The sequence below is a fragment of the Acanthaster planci genome, linkage group LG05 (assembly GCF_054643075.1).
Source record: "Acanthaster planci isolate LZ-2023a linkage group LG05, COTS_SCS, whole genome shotgun sequence".
In the NCBI taxonomy this organism is placed as follows: Eukaryota; Metazoa; Echinodermata; class Asteroidea; order Valvatida; family Acanthasteridae; genus Acanthaster; species Acanthaster planci.
Window position 1 is genome coordinate 18,919,358 of NC_141781.1, and position 20,650 is coordinate 18,940,007.

At 42.0% G+C, this 20,650-nt stretch overlaps 1 protein-coding gene across 1 annotated transcript in view; it reads left to right on the forward strand.

The window, feature by feature from the left end:
• The first annotated feature begins 456 nt into the window (after nucleotides 1-456).
• The window catches only part of pcsk5 (proprotein convertase subtilisin/kexin type 5), a 49,673-nt gene continuing 29,479 nt past the window's right edge, over nucleotides 457-20,650 (forward strand). The window contains exons 1-12 of the mRNA XM_087136839.1: nucleotides 457-987; nucleotides 2,193-2,297; nucleotides 4,935-5,024; nucleotides 6,431-6,559; nucleotides 7,808-7,884; nucleotides 8,620-8,708; nucleotides 9,628-9,800; nucleotides 10,611-10,823; nucleotides 11,949-12,049; nucleotides 14,880-14,983; nucleotides 16,388-16,502; nucleotides 17,825-18,129. Coding sequence (XP_086992965.1) covers nucleotides 820-987; nucleotides 2,193-2,297; nucleotides 4,935-5,024; nucleotides 6,431-6,559; nucleotides 7,808-7,884; nucleotides 8,620-8,708; nucleotides 9,628-9,800; nucleotides 10,611-10,823; nucleotides 11,949-12,049; nucleotides 14,880-14,983; nucleotides 16,388-16,502; nucleotides 17,825-18,129 — 1,669 coding nt within the window. The 5' untranslated portion in view covers nucleotides 457-819. The remainder of the gene's footprint in view (nucleotides 988-2,192; nucleotides 2,298-4,934; nucleotides 5,025-6,430; nucleotides 6,560-7,807; nucleotides 7,885-8,619; nucleotides 8,709-9,627; nucleotides 9,801-10,610; nucleotides 10,824-11,948; nucleotides 12,050-14,879; nucleotides 14,984-16,387; nucleotides 16,503-17,824; nucleotides 18,130-20,650) is intronic.

Here is a 20,650-nt window from a genome sequence, read left to right on the forward strand (position 1 = left end):
AAATAGTAAGCAATTAAAGATTCGTTTTTGTTTTTCCTTTATACAATTTTCAAACGGTAATTGATTGAACGGTATGTACATAGACCACGATGCCGACCACCCCAAATGTTCGTACATACCTCGGTGTTTTCCAAAAAGTGGCTTCATTTCATGAGATTTACCAGGATCACATTTGCCCTTAACTTTCAGTCTTTATGTCAATGCAAAATGTTGCGTTAAAACAGAAACTTTGATATTTTGAGTTTCTGACTGAGAAATTGATGCCAATTCGAAAACCTTTGTCCTACAAGGAAGTGAAAAGGTCTTTTGATAGCAAGGAGACAGCCAACGTAGATTCGAAATTTGGAAAACCTTTCCAAAACTTTTTTGTTTTACAAGCTTGGTACCCCGTCAAACAATATAACCCAACGGAGTTCCAACAGAAAACCAGCGATACCGTAAAGTTTTGTTTGAGGGGTACACGGTCTGGTTGCGTTGCGGTTTCGACACAGCTTGGCCCATTACGTACATACTTCTTGTGTGCATGTACCATGCATGCAATAAGACATGCGCGCACTAAGGCTCGAAGTCGTTGTGAACAGTAACGTTCATAGAGCTAGAAATATGTAATTTCGCATCGCAAAACTTGAAATAAATGGTCTTAAACATGATTTTGCTTTGACATAGATAGTCTTGTTATTGGCAAGGTGGGATTTTTTCAATTTTCTGTAGTTCTTAACAAGATTTTGCAACTCTTCCGAAGGCAAAGTCAGGTGACGTTTTTGACAACTTTTGGTTTGGTTGGTGCATGGTTGGTGAGATCTCCTTAATCTCGACCGGATGCATACCATGAATTGCCGTTTGATAACTTCCGTGTTACTTCTGTTCCATATCGGAACGACGTGTGTACTTTCCACTTTCACCAACGAGTTTGTAGCCAACATTGAGGGAGGACCAGAAGTTGCAGATCACTTGGCTGCAAGTTACGGTTTCAACAATCTCGGAGAGGTGAGGCTAACCACTGGCACAATGACTTACATACAGTGTACATGTACACTACAGTTGCAAGCATTGCCATTCTTGCTAGCTTTTATCAACTTGGGCCTAGGCTACAGTTAGGCCTGCATGTACAGCGTCTGTGCTGAATCCCTTCTGAACAAACAAATAAGACAGATTGTTTTGTTTGAACTGTTGAATTTAATTTCATCTCAACTTTTAATCCCTTATTTGTTTAACTTGAACACTGTTATTGTACCAGTAGGCCTGTATTTCAACAACTGGAACGTTTTACCAACAAACCAAATCGAAATTTTGCTTTACATTGTAGAAGGCACAGGGCATGTAGTACAAATAGGCTGACTGTGTAATTTCACTCGTCATCCGTTGCCCCACAGGGTGCTGGGAAGGGCAAATTTAAGGAAAGTTTTGTCGAGCTGTCATTGGACAGAGTTCATTTGAACAATCCACCCTGAGCTCAAGTGCAACCTCGCTGGTGAAAGAAAGACACATGGTACTAAGTTTTCCAACCGGGTTCTTGCACTTGTTCGGCGTGCACGCAAAGCCCATACATTCCAGACTAAATTCGTTGCGCGTACTCGGCGTGCTCCGCGTCAAACGCACATAAACTTGTGCACCTATGCAGTGAATATGTACCAAAGGACTGTCAATTTCATTTCAAAATGTGCCCTCTTGTTCCTGCTCGGAGTGGATAGCAAGGGTCAACCTTCCCATGTACTAAGCACATAAAACTCAATAACATAATAAAAGAAGTGAAATTCATTGATTAGTTTAAGGGTATGGAGGTGCTGTTGACAAACTGTGGAAAATTTTAAAAATGACCATCAAGGGTTTAGCTGTATTTTGGAATGGGCAATTTTATTCCATGACTTACCTGTAAGTAAAAACACCCACCAAACTTCTTCCCCAAAAGTGGAAAACTTCCCCCGTATCAATATGATGATCATGACATTATATTTGCACATGATAGAGGAGATGCGTATTGCATAAAACCAGACATTTACTTCCTTGTGTCTCCACAAAGTACTGAGATATCTAAGAAAAACTTCAAAATTGGGATGTCCCCCCCCATCATGCTAAATGACAAATGTGACGTTTTTGTGGACACTTTTGGTTGACCTGTAACTCTGTTAGTTTTAACTTTTATTTTGTCGGTTATAGTTAGTATTTAATTCAGTTTTGTTTGATTTTCACAGCTGGAGAATTTTCCAGATCACTATGTCTTCCACCATCAAGGAACTCAAAAACGATCCATCAGACCCAGCACAGGAGACCACACAGCAATTCAACATGAGTCTGCTGTAAGTAATCCCACAAACACAGTACACGCTGTACACGTACATGTACTTTGACATATGTTGTTGTAGAATTAATGGCATGTATGGCATACGCTAGTGCCCTTTATGCCAGTAGCAAAAAGGTCGCTTAGCCATGTGGTAGAAATTCTAATAGCTAAAGACACTTGATCAGACAGTAAAGAGTGGATATTATGAGAGCCGGAAAGGAAAAAGAAAACAACATTTAAAAGTGCTACAACAGAACGGCATTAGCATGTGAGCAAGAGAAGAGAGAACGCCAATGATCCTCCGAACATGCAGTGTCGCTGGTGCCCTGCAAGGTCGGACCGTGTACCGTGCAGTTTAAGGGCCCGGGCCCCGCCGGGTTCTTCGCAGGTCCGCAACACCTTCAGGTGATGAAAGGCAATACTGTGTCCAGCTACTTTTACATGTGTTTGTGATACCTTTATTTATCTTCAAGCAAACTTGAATTCTCAATTCTGATTTGTCAAAGCGTGGCAACAAACAGTGTGATATGTAACTGTATTTCACGGTTGGCATCAAATCCCCCTAATGTGCTATTCTAACGCAACACATTGTGCTGTTTTTGATTCTTGTTATCAGCCTAATGCAAACTCAAACAAAATTACAGAGAAAATGATGTCATGACTCGTTTTCACGTAGCGGGTCATATACATGTGTACATGTACATGAAGACAAACCGAGCATGCTCTTTAAGCTCATTGCACTGTTTAAAACTTCAAATGAACTTGTCAGTTTTTCATTCAAAGCCGTACAACCCGTTAATGATACATGTACATTTGTACATCTAGTTCAGGGTTATCAACATTCCCAGATCACTGGATCAGTGTCAGTGACTTACATTGTTAGTGAGAGTATAGATTTTAGAAATTGCTTGCGATAAGTCAATATTCATTGAGAATGCAGACAACTGTGAGCCAGCTTGGAGGTTGCTATCAATGTGGCAAATTCCCTGAAATTAAAAAGTACATGTATTATCATTTTTCAATTTGTTTATGTTCACAGAAATGTTATTTGTGTGATAGAATTACAAAAACTGAAGATTAAAGTTGCTAAATATTTGAAGCAAGGATGATGCAATATTCCAGCACACTGAAATGGAAATGGTAGAACTTCAAGTTCTTAGGATATGACAATGACAAAACACACCGCCGTAATAACATTGTTTAGGACTTTCATTCAGGCATTAACAGCTACACCAAAACTGCAAACAGGTTAGTGATAATAAAACTTCAAAGGCTTTGGGTAGTGGGTTGGTCGCTGCATAGGTTTCATGTTTCCAAGTCAAACTGGACAATAAGCATACTTGTACGTTTTTTCTCTCCTCTGATTGAGAGTAAGTGATAATGCAGACACAACACTCGATAATTCGAACCACCAAGAATGGAATGAAATCTGACGATATGGTACGGTTGTTTTCCTTTATAGGGTTTTTGCAAACAAAACAAACACAGCAAGATTACTGCAGTTTCCATACTGAGTTTGCTGGAAATTTGGTATTTATGGATCATCAGTTGGGTATTGTTCGGTATTGAAAAAAACTTACGCCACTATTCGGTCATCATGAAATACCATTCAAGCCCACCCTTTCACACACGGCAGAGTGAAATTAACCCAAATTATCAGTGGAAGTGAGCAGTGCCAACTCATGAGTGGTCACCACATAGCCCTGTCTCCAAGGAAGACTTTCCTTGCATTTGAAAGTTATGTTTGTTTCATTCATATCAGTAACCCAGTGTGGAAATTTGGAAGAGTTGCACTGGTTTCAGAAAGGTCATTTGCAACTTGCCGATATCATTTATTTTGGATAATGATAATGAAACTGTAACAAAAAATGGAACCATTCTCCTTTCACTTTTGAATTAACAAATCCATTCAAACCAATTGTGCAGAAATATCATACCCAGAGAGACGGCAATTACATGTAATTTTCTGTCAAGTGAGCGCCATTCAACTCATTACACCATACCTGCACTCTTTTTTATTCCTTTTTTAATCAAGCGGCTGATGAGTCCCCGAAGGGACGAAAATGTATTCCCACTATTTTTTCAGGTAAAACTTAACCCAACCCATTTTTTGATTAAATATGGTTTCAGTCTATGCAAGTTTGATCTCTTCCTATTATTTCTACCTTCCCGAGGCTCCATTACAGTCTCCACGCAGAAATAAATTACTCAATGACACACCCTCGAATAAATGTGTTTTTTTTTTAAAGCACCTAAAGTTTATTTGTAAAATCAATCTATAAGAGAGAGCATTTCTGAATGGGATAGAGCCATCACTTCTTATCCATACATGTAGGGGCCTACAGTTGAACCTCATTAATAAGAGTACTCTTAATACAACATTTTGCTTGTAACAAGGAAAGTGTTACGCCCCAAACCTTTGTTGTGCATTTTTGGCATTCCTAATAAAACCAAGGTTCCTCTTATGACACAGTAATTTGTCTAGTCCAAAGGACCTCTTAATAAATTAGGTTCGACTATCCCTGCCATACATGTATTTGGTTGGGTATCGCTGATTTAAGGGTGCTGTCACAGCCCTAATAAATGCCATGGATGCGTACATGTACAGTGCTTACACTGAGTCTATCCCATCTCTACTATTGTCCTTGTACAGGTGAAGTGGATTGAGCAGCAGAAGATCCGCAAGCGAGTGAAACGCGACATTCATTGGAACGACCCCAAGTATGATCGGCAGTGGTACATGGTATGTTTGGGAGCATATAAGACTATTATGTATTTATTATGTCAATCCCCAATCCAGACAATGCGGCAGTGAGCAAGTCAACATTTCGCATTCATCACTGCGCATCGAGAGGGAGGATTTTGATTCATTTGACTGTCAAAAAGTTTGATAAAGCAGGAAACCGAATGGGAAAAGAATATCGGGTATTTTTTATGTTTATAATTTCAACATGCATTACTTGTCCGCAGGTTTGCTGCGAATGTTGTCCACTTCCGTTTTTAACTGTTTAAACATTCTATTTTGATTGTGTACAATGTACATGTAAAATTACATGTGCACATTCGATGCTGCATACTGCCTGGATTAGATTTTTACATTTACCATTCCAAAATTACATTTTCCAGAACATCACACCATGAAGAATCGAGTCTGTTTTTTATACCTGACTCCACATGCTAAAATGAATGCTGGTGAAAAGCGCAGTCAGGCAGCAGACCATTGTGATCAGTACCTGTACATACATGTATCATAGGCACATGATTAACACTGTGGGGACAGGTTACAGCCACTGCAGGTACATGTATGCAGCATAGTCTTATGCGTACCGGCACTTTTGAACTGCACCCTACGGCTTTACTTGTCAGGCATGCAGCTTTTCCTCGAATCAGCTGATTTCCTGTTTTTTCGCTTCACACTCACGCCATTGGAAATTGAAAAACACTGTACAAAGTCTTGTAAAGATTGGAATTTCAAGGGTTTTGTGACAAAGTCCAAGTTACATGCCTGACTTGTACTGGTAAATAGGTGTATCCTAAATGATCGAGAACCTTGATGAGAGCAGGTACCACTGACTGCGGGGCTTGTACAACTCATCTCCAAGACAGGGACGAGATTGGTTATGTTTGTACCCTTGCCCAGATGATAGGGCTGAGTCAATTTGAATGATTCATTATATGAATATTCAACCTTCAATTTGATCAAATATCCAAATATTTGGCCATACCGACGGGCAGATTGTTGAACAAACCTTATACAAACTCAGTTGCAATAACATACACGATTGTAAAAAGAGCTAGGAGTATCTCCAGCCACGATTTAGCAAGATTTAGAAACGAACAATACTTCTTGTCCTGTTGTAAATTTCTATCCCTTTTAAAAAATTTTTAATGAATATACCATAATTTACTTTTTGAATTGTCATTTTTGAATCTGTTGCTTTTCATGTGAATCTGCTTGAAACAAGCCCCCATAGTGCAATTATTCTCATTTAAACCAAAATAAAATTCTCCCTTCTTTTTATGAATTTTGTATTTGAAGTCAGAAAATAATATTCAAATATTTGATAATGGATCGGATATTCGGAAAAGCCCTACCTGATGATGAACTTTTGGGACTGTCATCCATGATGCACAATCTTGTCTTTTCAGAACCGCCAGAATGCGCCCAACATGAACTTGGAGGCAGCGTGGGATATGGGCTACACCGGGAAAGGGGTGGTGGTTACCATACTAGACGATGGCATCGATTACACCCACCCAGATCTGGCCAAGAACTATGTAAGTTACTCGGTCCGCTTGGGCTACCGCCATAGAGAACGATTTTGCACCAGCCAAAAAGGTTAGAGGTGGCAAATGGCCGGAGGTGTTTCAACTGATTCAAAATGTCCGAATTTCCACATTAATATTTTATTCTACTGGAAGGAGGTTTTGGAATGAAGAAACCGTGGACAAACGCTGGTCAATATTGACCACTCCCTGCAGGGTGGAGTTTGCACATACGGGATGACTTGCCGGTCAATTTTCCATAATTTTTGCGTCTTCAAAATTCTTCAAAAATTCATAACCTCATTTACTGGATGCTTACACCCACACGAATGACTGTCTGGTGGCTACTCTAACAGGCAACCTCCATTGACGCCCGGGTATTGCAGCGGGGCCTGCCGCCCAGTAAAGAGACCCCAGAATTGTGCGGTGTTGTGTAATTTCCTTTGTTCCCAAAATTGGCTCAGTGCGTTACGGAATGGCAGTGGTGTTTTTACAAGTGCGGCCGGATTAGCGTGCAGAGGTACTGTGTTGCTCATCGCTGGAGCACTTTTGTCCCGGTGATAATCCACAGGCACTGAATGCCATAAACAGTGGTCTAATGTTTCGAAACAATGACGGATTACATGTACATGTACTTCAAAAAATGCCAGCACCCTGTACAAATTTTTGGCAATTCCCAACAGCTTTTGCTGTGAGTCCGGTCCTTTGTTACAAGTCCCAAATCCTTTTGTCTGATTTGGGACACACCAGCCATGCGTATAAAGCCCACATCTCCAGTACCAGGCTCCCTGGTGCTGGGCTCCCTAGTGCCAGTGGTTACACAGGGTCAGCGCTGTGGAGGTTGCTGGTTCCAGTCAGTTCCATTCCTACCAGTTTCTGTGCTCATCTTAATAATAAGTATGGAAGCACCTACAGTATTCAGTCAGCCTATCCAGTTTTATTTGATAATATGATAATGTATTCAACTACACACTTTTAATGAACAACTTGCAGCAGCAATTAACCATTTGTTTTTGTCACGTCCACACCATAATTACTTAGCCATTTCTTGGCTGAATATTTTCAGTGCAGTCTCTGGAACATTTCGTTGGCAGCCCTACACGAAAACTTGTTCTGTATAGCAGCTTTTTTGGCCAAACATTTGTAATAATGTCAAAAATGGAGAATCGCAATGCCCAAATGAATAGACAAAAGCCCAGGTAGAGTCTGTTTATGGTGCCATTTTTGGAACCCCCAATTTCTCTTTTCTTCTGCCTGTAGGATCCATTGGCTAGCGCGGATTACAATTCCATGGACAGCGACCCCATGCCACGGGCTAACTATGACCAGTCGAACAGGTAGGCTGCGCATGCACTTGGTAACCTTAAAGTGTCTTGAAGGAGAGTTGAATTTATAAGGAAGTTTAATCACTCATTGATTGAGGTGTGCGTGTGTAAGGGAGCGTTTCATAATTGTTGAAGGCGGTATTTACTGCGGTACCGCTGTTTTTTTTTAGCGGCACCGCACTAGTTACCCAAAAGGGCTTAATGCTGGTACCGGAAAAATACAACAGTACCGCAGTAAATACCGCATTCTGTAATTATGAAACGTTCCCTAAGGTGTTGGATCCCCGGGTGTTGGTTGACTATTGACGTTTGAGTGATTTGAGTACTTTCCAACACGGACGCCCTTCGAGCCAGTTACATTACTTGTCTTTATGCTCTGTGGTATGTCTCTATTTTGATTCACATTGTTTTGCTTTTGTGTCTCATTTCACTGTTTGCAGTGTTATTTGTTGTATGATTATTCTGAACATCTTTCTGGCCCTCCCACTTTTACCGATAATATTCCAATGGTCTTTTTGATTGATAGAAGACGTTTTGATGACACTGTCGCATTGCAGTTTAATAGGCTAAGAAATATGTTGTTCCCTGTCAAAGAAATTCCTTTTTTTCTCAGGACGTACGTGTAGTCCTTTTTGGCTGTCCAGTACAGATCCGAGACGATATTACAACAAGCTTTCTTAGAGGTACTACAGAGAGTACAGCTTGGTCATATTGGTGATATAGTTATTGACATTTTTTTTCCCCCAGACATGGTACGAGATGTGCTGGAGAGGTAGCTATGGAGGCTGGTAACAAGATATGTGGTGTGGGAGTGGCCTACAACGCAAGTATTGGAGGTGGGTTATTGGTGATGGGTTACTGATGACGCTTGAACGGTCTGTCGTTAAAGCTATTTGTGACTCTGCTGTAACCGGGGCATTTTATTGAAGCTGTTCATGGGTGGAAAAATACACAGCATTTTGTTTTTTGTTTGCAGAAAACTTTTCAGGTGCCATTTGTTTTCCCGCTTGCGGTTGATGGATTGGCTCTTTGATTGATTAAAATGGCTCAGAAAGTAATTGATCGCGGTGGAGATCTTTCTGTAGATAAAGGCCTAAAAAATCTGTGGAAATCTTCATGACTCATGAGTCAGGTGGCCAACGAAATGGCAAAGGGGAAGGAAACATATTGCAACCACTGATTTCATCGAGCAGATCAACATCTTAATTGGCGTATTCTTCCTTTACCCCCCCCCAGTTTTCAGTATTCTCAAATCTTACCCCTGATACTGTGTCCCTGGGCGAGCCATTTTACCCTGCCCCCGCCGCCCAGGAGTTATAAATGGGACGGTTGTGAAGTGGGGTAGAACGACCTGCGATGGACATGCATCCCACCCAGTGCCCTCCGTTGTTTCATGCTAATGGTAGTTGAGATAAATGCTTGCCTGCTGGGCTGCATTGGTCAGTGACAGATGCTCTTTTCTAACTGGCACATTAATTGGGTAGAGATTCCAAGACCTCCAACTGATGAAATGATTGAAACAGGACAACCAGTGTCAAACTTAAGAGGTGGGGAAATGGCCCAGATAGGTCCGGGAACTGTTTTTTACTCCCGAAGTTCGAGCCCAGTTGTCTTGTTTCTTCAATTCGTGAATGTAAGCTGTGCAGAGTTTTGTGATGTTAATGTTTCAGAAAACCCTTAACCAGCAATTGAGTAAAAAAGTATATTTACAGAGACATTATAGCACAGTCTTTCAATAATTTGCAACACATACAGGGATAAGAATGCTCGATGGCGACGTAACAGACATGGTGGAGGGTACATCATTGTCAGCACATCGTGATCACATTGACATCTACAGTGCCAGTTGGGGACCTGAAGATAATGGGGAGACCGTCGATGGACCAGGACGTCTTGCAAAGGCGGCCTTTCAGGAGGGCATCAACACGGTAATGCTTTCAACTATTTGTATTCATTTTGCATTGTATCTGCCGCAGAGTATGGCTGAGTCAATGTGAATAATTGAATATTTTAACATATCAACTTGCCAGTTGATTGAATATTCAAATTTGCAGTTGTACCTAATCTCCGCAGACATGGCAGAAGCAGAAACAAAAAGGGACATTTTTGGCAAGTGAAAAGAGAAAAACTTGATGGAGAAAGTTATTTTTTGGCTGCTTTGTCGGGAATGTGTATTCAGCAGCCTCCAGGTTTGTTCATCACACCTTTGAAATGTGCTTTTAGAATGCAGGTCTATAACCACGTTATTGAATTTTACCTTTTTCTTTCATTGATTTCTCTTTGCAAATATTTGATTTCAGAAATGAAACATTTGGATACTGGATGATTGGGTGAATTAAAACAACCGTGATTCCAATCTGTCGGCCATTACAGTTACTAGACTGTAAATTTAAATTTTTAACTGAATGTTACACTGTCACAAAAGGCTGTAAAATGTTTGTAGGTGCTCCAACCACTGTAATCATTCGTAATTGTTTGTTTGTTTGTTTCAGTTTTTTGTACTGTTAATTATTTATGCAAGTTCACAGTTTTGCTTTAATTGTTGGCTGAATCTGCCGATCAGTCATTCAGCCAGCTAGCCATTCACCTACCTGCCAACCAACCAGATTCAGAACTGTTCTGATCGTGAAGTTTCCAGACTGCAAAAAATTAGAACGTTCCGATTTTCATAGAAAGGACAAAAGTTTAGTCAGTTGGTCAGTCAACCATTCTCTGTTGACTACTGCTTTGCCATACAGGGTCGAAATGGCAAGGGCAGCATTTTTGTCTGGGCGTCGGGCAACGGCGGTCAGGCTAGGGACGACTGCGGCTGCGACGGTTACACCAACAGCATCTACACCATCTCAGTCAGCAGCACGTCAGAGAGAGGCCAAGCCCCCTGGTACCTGGAGGAATGTGCGTCCACGTTGGCCACCACCTACAGCAGTGGCAGCTCAAAGGAGAAGAAAGTGGTCAGTTTTGAGTTATTGTGCAAGTTTGGGGTTCTCACGGTCTTTGAAAATCCTGGGGAAAACGTTGTCCTGAAAAGTCCCCACGTAATGTGTCCACGAAAATTACATTTGCGTGCGATCCGTACCGCAACAAGTCAACACACAGACCACAGCCCCACAGAGCAGTCAGCATACATTTGAACCATTTCCATTGAGTGCCATGAATAGAGCCAGGGAACTACACCACGTATGGCACCAAGAGGTGTGCAACCAATCTGATGATAGTCTGCTCACTGTACGTGAACCAGCTATGTGTGCACCGCGTGAATTGGGTGTGAATACAACAGAGTGCTATCGGTATCAATGTACTCAATTTGTTCTCTCAACACGGTGACAATAAAGGCAAAAAACTAATCCTATTCATGTGTAAACTGAAGCTTTTAAGGGAATACACTACTTTTGGGGTATTAGGAGTAGGCCTACATTTTCGAGGACACTGTGAATGTTGGAAAAAATATCAGATTGGGTTGGACATCGCTGATGTTCAGATTAAAATGTTAGACATCTGATCGGCGGTTACAACTACGATAAGTTGATCCCTACTGACGATTACCGGTAGTTGTTGTTTATGCAATTCCTGCGCTTATCTGCATCATCTGATTGGTGTGATGTTGATCATAAGTCATTGAATTATTCGTGTTACTCAGTAGAACCCGTTGAATAGATTGTTCATCTCACTTGACAGTTTCCGGCCCCCGAATTCATGTATTTCATTCCCAGTAAGAAAAAGGGAAAAAATGTGGAGACGGGAACCTGGCTAACATTGCACAGTGGGCCTGCTACCAGTGTGCGCATGCAGTGGCTGTGCTTTGGACACGAATCTGTTTTGTGAAATGGTGGACGTTGATATGAGAGGACTGTTTGTTCTCCAATTAGAAGAAGTGGTGACGAGGATTTATGAAGGGATTATTTTAAAAAAATAATGTTTCACATTCCTGCAATATTGAGAAGAATTTCATTCGGCGACGTGCCGCTTGAGAAATTTTATTGCTTGGGCCCGTTAAGCCTCACGCAAAGGACAAATTAAAACCCCTATGTAGCCAGAGATATCACCCCAGTACCTTTGTGTGTATTTCTCTGTGACAGATCACAACAGATTTGGAAGGGAGGTGCACGGACGAACACACAGGAACCTCGGCCTCTGCTCCCCTGGCTGCTGGACTCTGTGCCCTCGCCCTCCAAGCCAAGTAAGCACATTTCATGTATATTCATTGGGTATTAGTTTTGGCCATCCTGAAATTAATTCCTCGGCCTTTGAATTTTTTCCCGTGCTCGATTTTCTTTCTAGCCTTGGAATGTTTTCTCACACTTTCAGAAACTCAGAATAGCTTTTCTCCTACTCAGAGTATTTTCCAAAGACTCAAAATATTATATCTCGGACCCAGGAATATCTAAACAAATTTTTCAGCCCTCGGAATATTTCTTCCCGCGCCACAGATATTTTTTCCTGCGTCAGAATGTATGTTTCATCGGAATATCAATATTGTCCTGAAGACTGAGAGCTTTCGTTGGACTCAGAATACTTTTTCAAGATTCAGAATATTTTATACCAGCACTCAAGAATATTTACAGAGCTCAATACTTGAACATGTATATTCTCTCCTCCCCATTAGTTGTATCCCGGCCACAGATATTTTTTTTCGGACTTAAAGAAATGTCTCACCAGACTCCCAATAATTTTTTCTCAGGACTCGGAATAGTTTTCCTGGCCTGAAGAATATTTTTCCCGGAGTTCAGAATATTTCTCTCCTTGATTCAAAATATTGGATGCCCGACTCAATATTTTAACTGGACTCAAATTAATTATCCCCGGGCTCGGGATATTTTTCCGTCCCACAATTATCCCCGTTTTTAAGTTATTTTCCCAGACTCAAGAAATGTTTCACGAGACTCAATATTTTCCAGGAGGATTAATATTTTTGGCAGAATAAATGCCCGGAATAAAAATAATCAGTACCCGGTGGGGCGGTAAAAAGTGGATAAAGAAATTTATGCTGAGATGGGGAGGCTTAGTATTTTAAGCAGATTGAAAAATTTAAACCACGCGTTATCCAAGTATGAATAAATGCTGTTTCAGGAAGGAATATTTTGTTGGGTTGCATGCCTGATATCGTTGCGCGGTGGGGCGGGAAAAAACTAAACACACATGATCCAGGTTTATAGATAAAATAAATGCAGAGACAAGCCTTGTCTATCAAAAGATGCAGCCACTAAAAAAGGCAACTGGCCCCATTACCTTGCAGAAGTAAACATTCTTTACAGTCAGTCAGTTGTCAATCTCTGTTAAAATAAAAAGCTCCTTAGGGTATTTGTTTGAAATAGTGTCGTTGTTAATGTCATCGATTCTCCATCCAAATTAAAAATTTATATTTTGGAAATAGTTTTACTAACCACATTTCACTGGGATTTGAGGTCTATTTGAGCTCAAAGCAGACTGAATAATTTTCAGATCCGGGCCCAATTTCATGGTGCTGCTTACCACAAGCAAAAAATCGGCACTTACTGTAGCAGAAAATTCTGTGCTCACGGCGAACGTATTTCACGGGTTAGCGAGGAATTTTGGGAATGCGTACATCCTGCAACCAAGGATTCTGTGCTTAATGGGTTAGCACAGAATTAATTTTCAGCTAGCGTGGTTAGCGCAGAATGGAGATCGGAAGTGTGGAATTCTGCGGTAAGCAGCGCCATGAAATTGGGCCCTGGATGTACGGAAATGACTGTACTCAGATCGTGAAATTCAATCTGATCTTTTGATCTGCTTCAATTTCAAAGACACAGACACTTTTCTGGTTACCAGTCCCGCTATCCCTTGCTTGGAACTCGGGGCTCACTTCCATAGGACTCGCTCTGTGACTGAAATTAACAATGGACATTGGCACGCCGCGGCGAGCCTTGTATGAGAGAGGAAATTCCCTATTCATGCTGCTCATTAACATAACAATAGCCAACGCACAATAGGGAAAGTTAATGAGCTGGAGACTGGTCTCGGCGCTGCGCTGCGCCACATGTAAAGGGTGGACAGGTGACTCAGAAAAATGCGCCTTGGGGTGCTGTAGTGGCTAACGGCGTGCTGATTGAAATCTTTTTTACATCGTGCCTAACGTGACAGCGAAGCAAACTCAACATCACAAAACGTTTTCCCAATAAAAGTTGCTCAAGTTGAAAAGTGTTCAAGTTTTGCCTCTTTGCAACACATATATTTCATCTGACGTCACAGTTTTGTGTACATGTTTGCCTTCGAATCATGTGTGTGTATTAGCCTTGATGTCATTGCACTGGCCCAACAGCATGAAACTATAAAACCCAAGGCAGGTCACAGTCACAGGGCCTAGTTTCAGGGCATTGCTAAGCACACAAATTTAAGCTATTAAAGCACAGTGGAAGGCACACTTACCTTAGAGGGAAACTTTGCTTAGCTCGGTGACTTAGCACTGGAATTCTCCATGTGCGCCCGTGCAGTTTTTGTGCTAAGCACAGCAACTGTGAAATATGCTGGCCATTAAGTGCATTTTTTTGTGCAGTGGTTAGCAGAAAAGTTGCACTTTGGAGGTCTTAATGGTAAGCAGCACCGTGAAATTGGGCCCTGGTCTTGAAGCTGTCTGTGGGCCATGGCCTGTCTTACTTGGGTAGCAACAATGGAATTGTTGAACTTCTAACCTCCAAAGTGCACCTGTTTGTGTCAGTTAACCTTATTTTCAATATTTGTTGCACTATTGGTAAGGGCATTTTGCTGCCTTTTATGTTTTTATACCAATGAGCATTTCCACAGTCATGAGCAGAACAAAGACAAACATGTTGCAGGTACACCTCAAAAGAGCCCATGGCCAGATCACAATGGTGTCACCTCTCTCTATTTTTAGCCTACCAGCGGCTGATGAAGTACGGCTTACTGCCAGTACAAAAGCAAAAGAAGAATTCACTAACCGTTGAAAATCTCTTCCGAGCAGTTCATGCCGCTACGAAGTGCGAAATGAAAATATGACCCTCTTTAAAGTGCATGTGTTTTTTTTGCACCAGTCCCAACATGACGTGGCGTGATTTGCAGTATGTGATTGTACTGACGTCCCACAATGCCAGTTTGGAGGACAGTGATTGGTTCCTCAATGGCGCCGGATATCCAGGTAAGTCCAAGCAGAAGGCGGACTTTACCACCGTCCCCATTATAAGAGTATCAACAAGAAATAGGCTGGCAGTGAGAACTTGATTTTGTTGAAAACGTGCTTTGTCAATGGGCTTTTAGGTTTGAGCTTTTTTTTTTAACAGAACGTTGTGAGACATCAGTAGCAATGCAAATTTTCCCACATCTCATGATATGCCTTATTCACCCATGTTTCAGTTTCAGTCTGTTGTCCATTTGTTCTTGTGCCTTATTCTGCCCGGTTTTGGAACGTCACATGATTGTGGTGGTCGAACCACCTCATGATGGATGACATCGAAGCACGCAGGAATTCCCTGTGTTGAAATGCGCAGGAGGTTTAAATACCAGTGTGGTAGTCAAGGCCAGACACAAGACCAGACACAAGACCAGATACAAGACCAGGCACTAGACCAGACACAAGATCAGGCACAAGACCATGCACAAGACCATGCACAAGACCAGACACAAGACCAGACACAAGATCAGACACAAGACCAGTTACAAGACCAGACACAAGACCAGGCACTAGACCAGACACAAGACCAGACACAAGATCAGACACAAGACCAGTCACAAGACCAGACACAAGACCAGGCACTAGACCAGACACAAGACCAGATACGAGACCAGACACAAGACCAGACACAAGACCAGACACAAGATCAGACACAAGACCAGTCACAAGACCAGACACAAGACCAGGCACTAGACCAGACACAAGACCAGGCTCTAGACCAGACACGAGACCAGGCACAAGACCGGTCATACGTAACAGGGTGAACAATGACAAAGGAATGCTTTTGTTTCAGTTCATTTGAATAGCTAGTGACTTGAGATCAGACTGGAAGTCATGTGTTGGGCTTGTGTTGGTCTTCTGTGGTCTGGTGAAGGTCTTAAGTGGTATCAACTGCAACACTGGTTAAACATGTCTGGCTGAATTTTGCATGTACATGTATATATGGCTGCATGACATCCGTACTTGTCCTCACACTTTTGAAGATATTCCCATTGAGTTTGCACTCACACACGCACACTCACACTGGCTCAAAGTAGTCTGTAGAAGTTGAGCAGGTGTATTGCCCTCATTGCAGCTGTGGCTATGGCCTGGAAATTTTGGCAAACATCATTGTGCAATGTAGTTTCTTAGTTTTGACAAAAAACGACAATACGGTGAGAAATGTTACACAATTCTGAAACAAGTAACCACCAAGGCTCAGCATCAGTGAAGTCCATCATTCCAGAGGACTGTGGTTGTGGTATTTTGTCGTTCTCAAAGTCAATATTTTTGGGGCCGAAAATAATATAGCGCTCGGTACGGTACAAGCACCGTGTAGAGTAATACTGTCGGCAGGTGGCCAAAGACCTTGTGTCTGTTTTCCTTGTATAGTGAGTCACCGATACGGCTTTGGTTTGATGGATGCTGGGGCAATGGTTCAGCTGGCCAGGAATTGGATCAACTTACCCCAGCAGCGGAGCTGTGAAGTCAGATTTGTGCATGGCAAGTAAGTAGACCTGATTTAGCCAGTTCAGTATTCCAGAAGCACATGTCAAAAGGGGGAGCGCATCAGAGGTCCCCCGAGAGTGGCAATAGATGCAAATACAGTACAGGTCAGATTTTTAGCCAACACGCAAACACGATCAGTGAACCTGACATGCTGTTCAATGCACGCTTTGCGGTTTTTACCGTGCATTGCTGGTCCAGTGCATGATAAGCCTGACTCCGGACAGCATTATCTCGGCAGGGTTTGTGACTGCAGACCGCAAAGGTGACCGACAACGTGTAGTGAACCACTGCGTACGCAGAGCTGTCACTCAAGCTTCGTGTACGCATGTACATGTACATAAATGTACATACATGTCCATTGTGTACATGTATGTACATGTCCATGTTCACTGTATGGCAGTGCAAATTACATACATGTAGTGCCTGGTTGGTAAGATGACCGTCTTGAAGTATTGAAATATGTATCACTATCACAGCCATCTTCTTTTTGTTTTGAAAGTTGTTCAGTTGGATTACATCTGGAAAATGTCGAATTTCAGTGATTAACTGGCCAGTAGTCCACCGTGTGTGTTTAGCTACTACAAAACTTTTCCCCAAATGTGAACTTTGAATTTTAGACTCACGGGAATGACTGATGTGACGACGACGCTTTTCTTGCTGGTTCTAATGCTAGATTGGTTTCAAGCAATTCCCGATTGCGCGAGAAACTTTTTCACAAGTAAACAGTAACCACGAAAGAAATCCATTCCTCAGCCAGAACTATTGTAACAAGCTGATTTTACGATGAAGTGTTGTGTGAAAAGATGATGGTACTTTCCCATTCAGTGACACTTCGTCTCTGGTGACTTGTAATAACTCCTGGTTGGAGTATGTAAACTCGTGCCTTTTTATGTCCAGAAATATGGATTATGGATGGACATAAAAACGAGACCAATCATTGTGGGGGGGGGTTTGTCAGTTGACTGGTGGAGCGAGTAGAGGACTGTTTTTCAAGTCCTCTTGATGAAAAGGGTGAAAAGATGACACCAAGGATTCCTCCAAAGCACCCGGGCACTGTTGCTCACAGGCCTGAAGAAACCTTTAAAGAGAGAAACAAGCAGCTTCGGTGTTGGAGGTGGGAGGAAAGCCCCATGAGATTGGGACTGAAATCTCAGTCTACGTGCGGCGGGCAGTGGGAGTCAAACCGGGGGGCCCACTGAGGTGAAGGGGAGAATCACTGCGCCAACTTGACTCACACGAATCGTTTGTGGGCCGTATTCCTCCAGGTAATCATACATTGCTCACTAAACACTTCTTTTTAACTATCAACCTGATCTGCAGGCATATCGGGGGCAAAGGGAGACTTGGCACCTTCACACTGGATACCTCATCCTGCGCCCAGGGCCCCACCTATCTGGAGCACGTCCAGTCCACTGTGGAACTGACTTTCAGCTGCCGGGGTGCCCTCAGCCTCACCCTTGTCTCGCCGGCGGGGACGCACTCCAGGCTCCTGGCCCGACGTCCCATGGACAAGAAGCAGGGCTCCTTTGACTCCTGGCCCTTCATGAGCACCCACTTCTGGGGGGAGAGAGCCCAGGGGGTGTGGACACTACAAGTGGCGAACAGCGTGTCAAAGAGGCATTCAGGTATGAATCGTGTCCAAAACTCCAAGAATTTTTGTAGTTCTGCACTGAAAAGGAAGACTGGTGCATGTGTTATTCTTCAGCTCTATATTCCAAGACAATCTCTGCGTGAAAAATGAAATGTAAGCTGCTTCTTCTTCCAAATTTTTTCCCAGAAAATTCTAAAAAGAAATGCTGGCCAGATTGCCAATTTGTACTTGGACATTTTTTAACAGTTTGTCAAAATTCACATGAGCCAAAAAAATTTAAGGAGCAATGGGTGACTCAGTACTTGTGATTCCAAATACTTTTTCATACAGTCGTGTAAACATTTGCAAACAGTCACTCTTGTGCTTGTATTTTCTACATGGAAAACTAACATGCACAGGTTCAGTGTGTACACAGTAGGTAGCCAGCACAAAATGACACAGGGTCTTTTGTGCAGTCCTCTTCACTGCATTTGGTTTACTGCACAATTATGCACATGAAACAGTGAAGCACAGTTGTTGGGCAGCACAAAAGTGCAATCTGATATTTCTGTGAGGGACTGTTGGTGCAGTGCACAACACAACACAGCTGTGCTTTCTTGAGGTGTTTACCAAGTGACCCAAAGAGTGACATCAGCATAGGAGGGTTAATGTCTGTTTAATCAAGATGACTTTTAGAGTTTCCGTTTGTTTAAACTTGACCGAAAACGGAATGCCCAGGCCCAACATGTATATTTTCCTAGTTTTGAAGCACGCATTATTTGCATGAAAAAATGTTGCAAACTCAAGTACACAGTTGTTGGTTGTAGCAGAAATGTATGTGATGTAATGAGTTGGTCAACTATGCAGCATGTGTTTGCAATTACTGTATGATTGACCATTTCAAGATAAAATTTTGATACTGCAATATTGATAATATTGAATATCATATTTTTCTCTGGTATTTTGTTTAAAAAAAAATGGATATCGAACAGGCCTACTTTAATTGACAGTTGTCTTGAATATATACATGCATATTTATGTACATGTATATGCATGTACCGGTGTATATACAAAGTATCATTCAACAATGTGAGGGCAGTTATAAAAAAAGATTACTTTCAGTCAGAATTAGGTACTTTCCTTGTTCGAATGTTTGGTGGTTTGTGTTATCCATGGCCTTTCGCACAACTTGACGAGTACAAAACCTCCCAATTTGTTAGTGATACAAAAGCTGGATGGAAATTTTATTTTCAAACCCAGAAAACATGCCTGAGTATCCCACTATTTGCCCACAAATAGCAATGCAATCGCTGCTCGGTAGCCAAAAATCCCAGCTCTACCTGAGTAAACAGACTTGACTAGACTTCTTGATTTGTTGATCATGAACATGGTAAAACTCTAAACTCATCTGCCAACTACAGGTACTTGTGTATGTCATCTGTAAGAGCTATTGTAACCATTTACCAAGATTCCCTAGGGCCGGCTTTTTTTGTAGGATATTAAATGTAAGGTTTCCAGGTCCATCGTCATTGCCACACAGATCTACATGTATTGTATTGACGTCCGGAAGGCATCAAGCGGGACCGTTTCTTTGAGCTATTGTTATGCAAGTTAGGGCGTGACCCGCGTTCTGACCGGGGCCCGCACGAATGCTAGAATACGGGATTTGGGGTTAAAAGCAATGGGCCCATTCCTCGTGAGTGCCTGTGTCGGAATACGAAAAATACCTTCGATCTTTGCCCTACGCTTGTGAATTTTTTCCACAAGCTTTCGGACAAGCACTGAGTATACACCGTTTATGAATGTACGTCAGGTAAGGGCAAAACCCCTTAAATAAAATTGACATCTTGTACATCTTGAAATATTGTTGACTGTCAATCAGGATGGCACCAGACCTTTTAAGATTGGCATGTGTTCCAAGCCTCCCTTTCATAAATTGTTCCAAATCCCATTAGAATTATTGATGTGAGTAGACAGGTACTAATTTGTCATGAAATTTCATTTTATTATGCTCATTTTGACTCACAACTTGCAAAAAGGAAGACTTACATGTAACCTCGCTTTCATTAGTGTATTGTCATGCTTTGTAATACGTGTACACAGATGGGTGGTTTTTAATATGTAATTCTGCTTATAGCATCTGTATCAAAAATATAATCCACTACCCCTGCATTATTACCGAGACACACTGTGTTCTGCTTGATTGATTTTGACTGACATTGCCCCCACCTACCCAGCTGTGAAGTTTCAATTGGATTTGACATGTGCTTTGTCATTACGACCGATTGAGGTCCGTGGCCTCATGTGTGTGGGCCTGCATACATCGAGCGTGTCAATAAACAATATTTGCTGACCTATCTTGGAAGAATGGGTGTTTTGTGGGAACGACACGTCTTATTTTCACAAATTTGGTGTCAGGATGACGGCATGGTGTTACTGGAAAAACTTCCTTACCTACGATTGGCATTGGGAGACAAAATGTGTTTCAACAATATTCCAGAAAATGTTGAAAGCGGGATTCCCCCCTCCCCGTCCCAAGCTTTTTACGGTAAAGGGTTATAAAGCGTCCAGTTTAA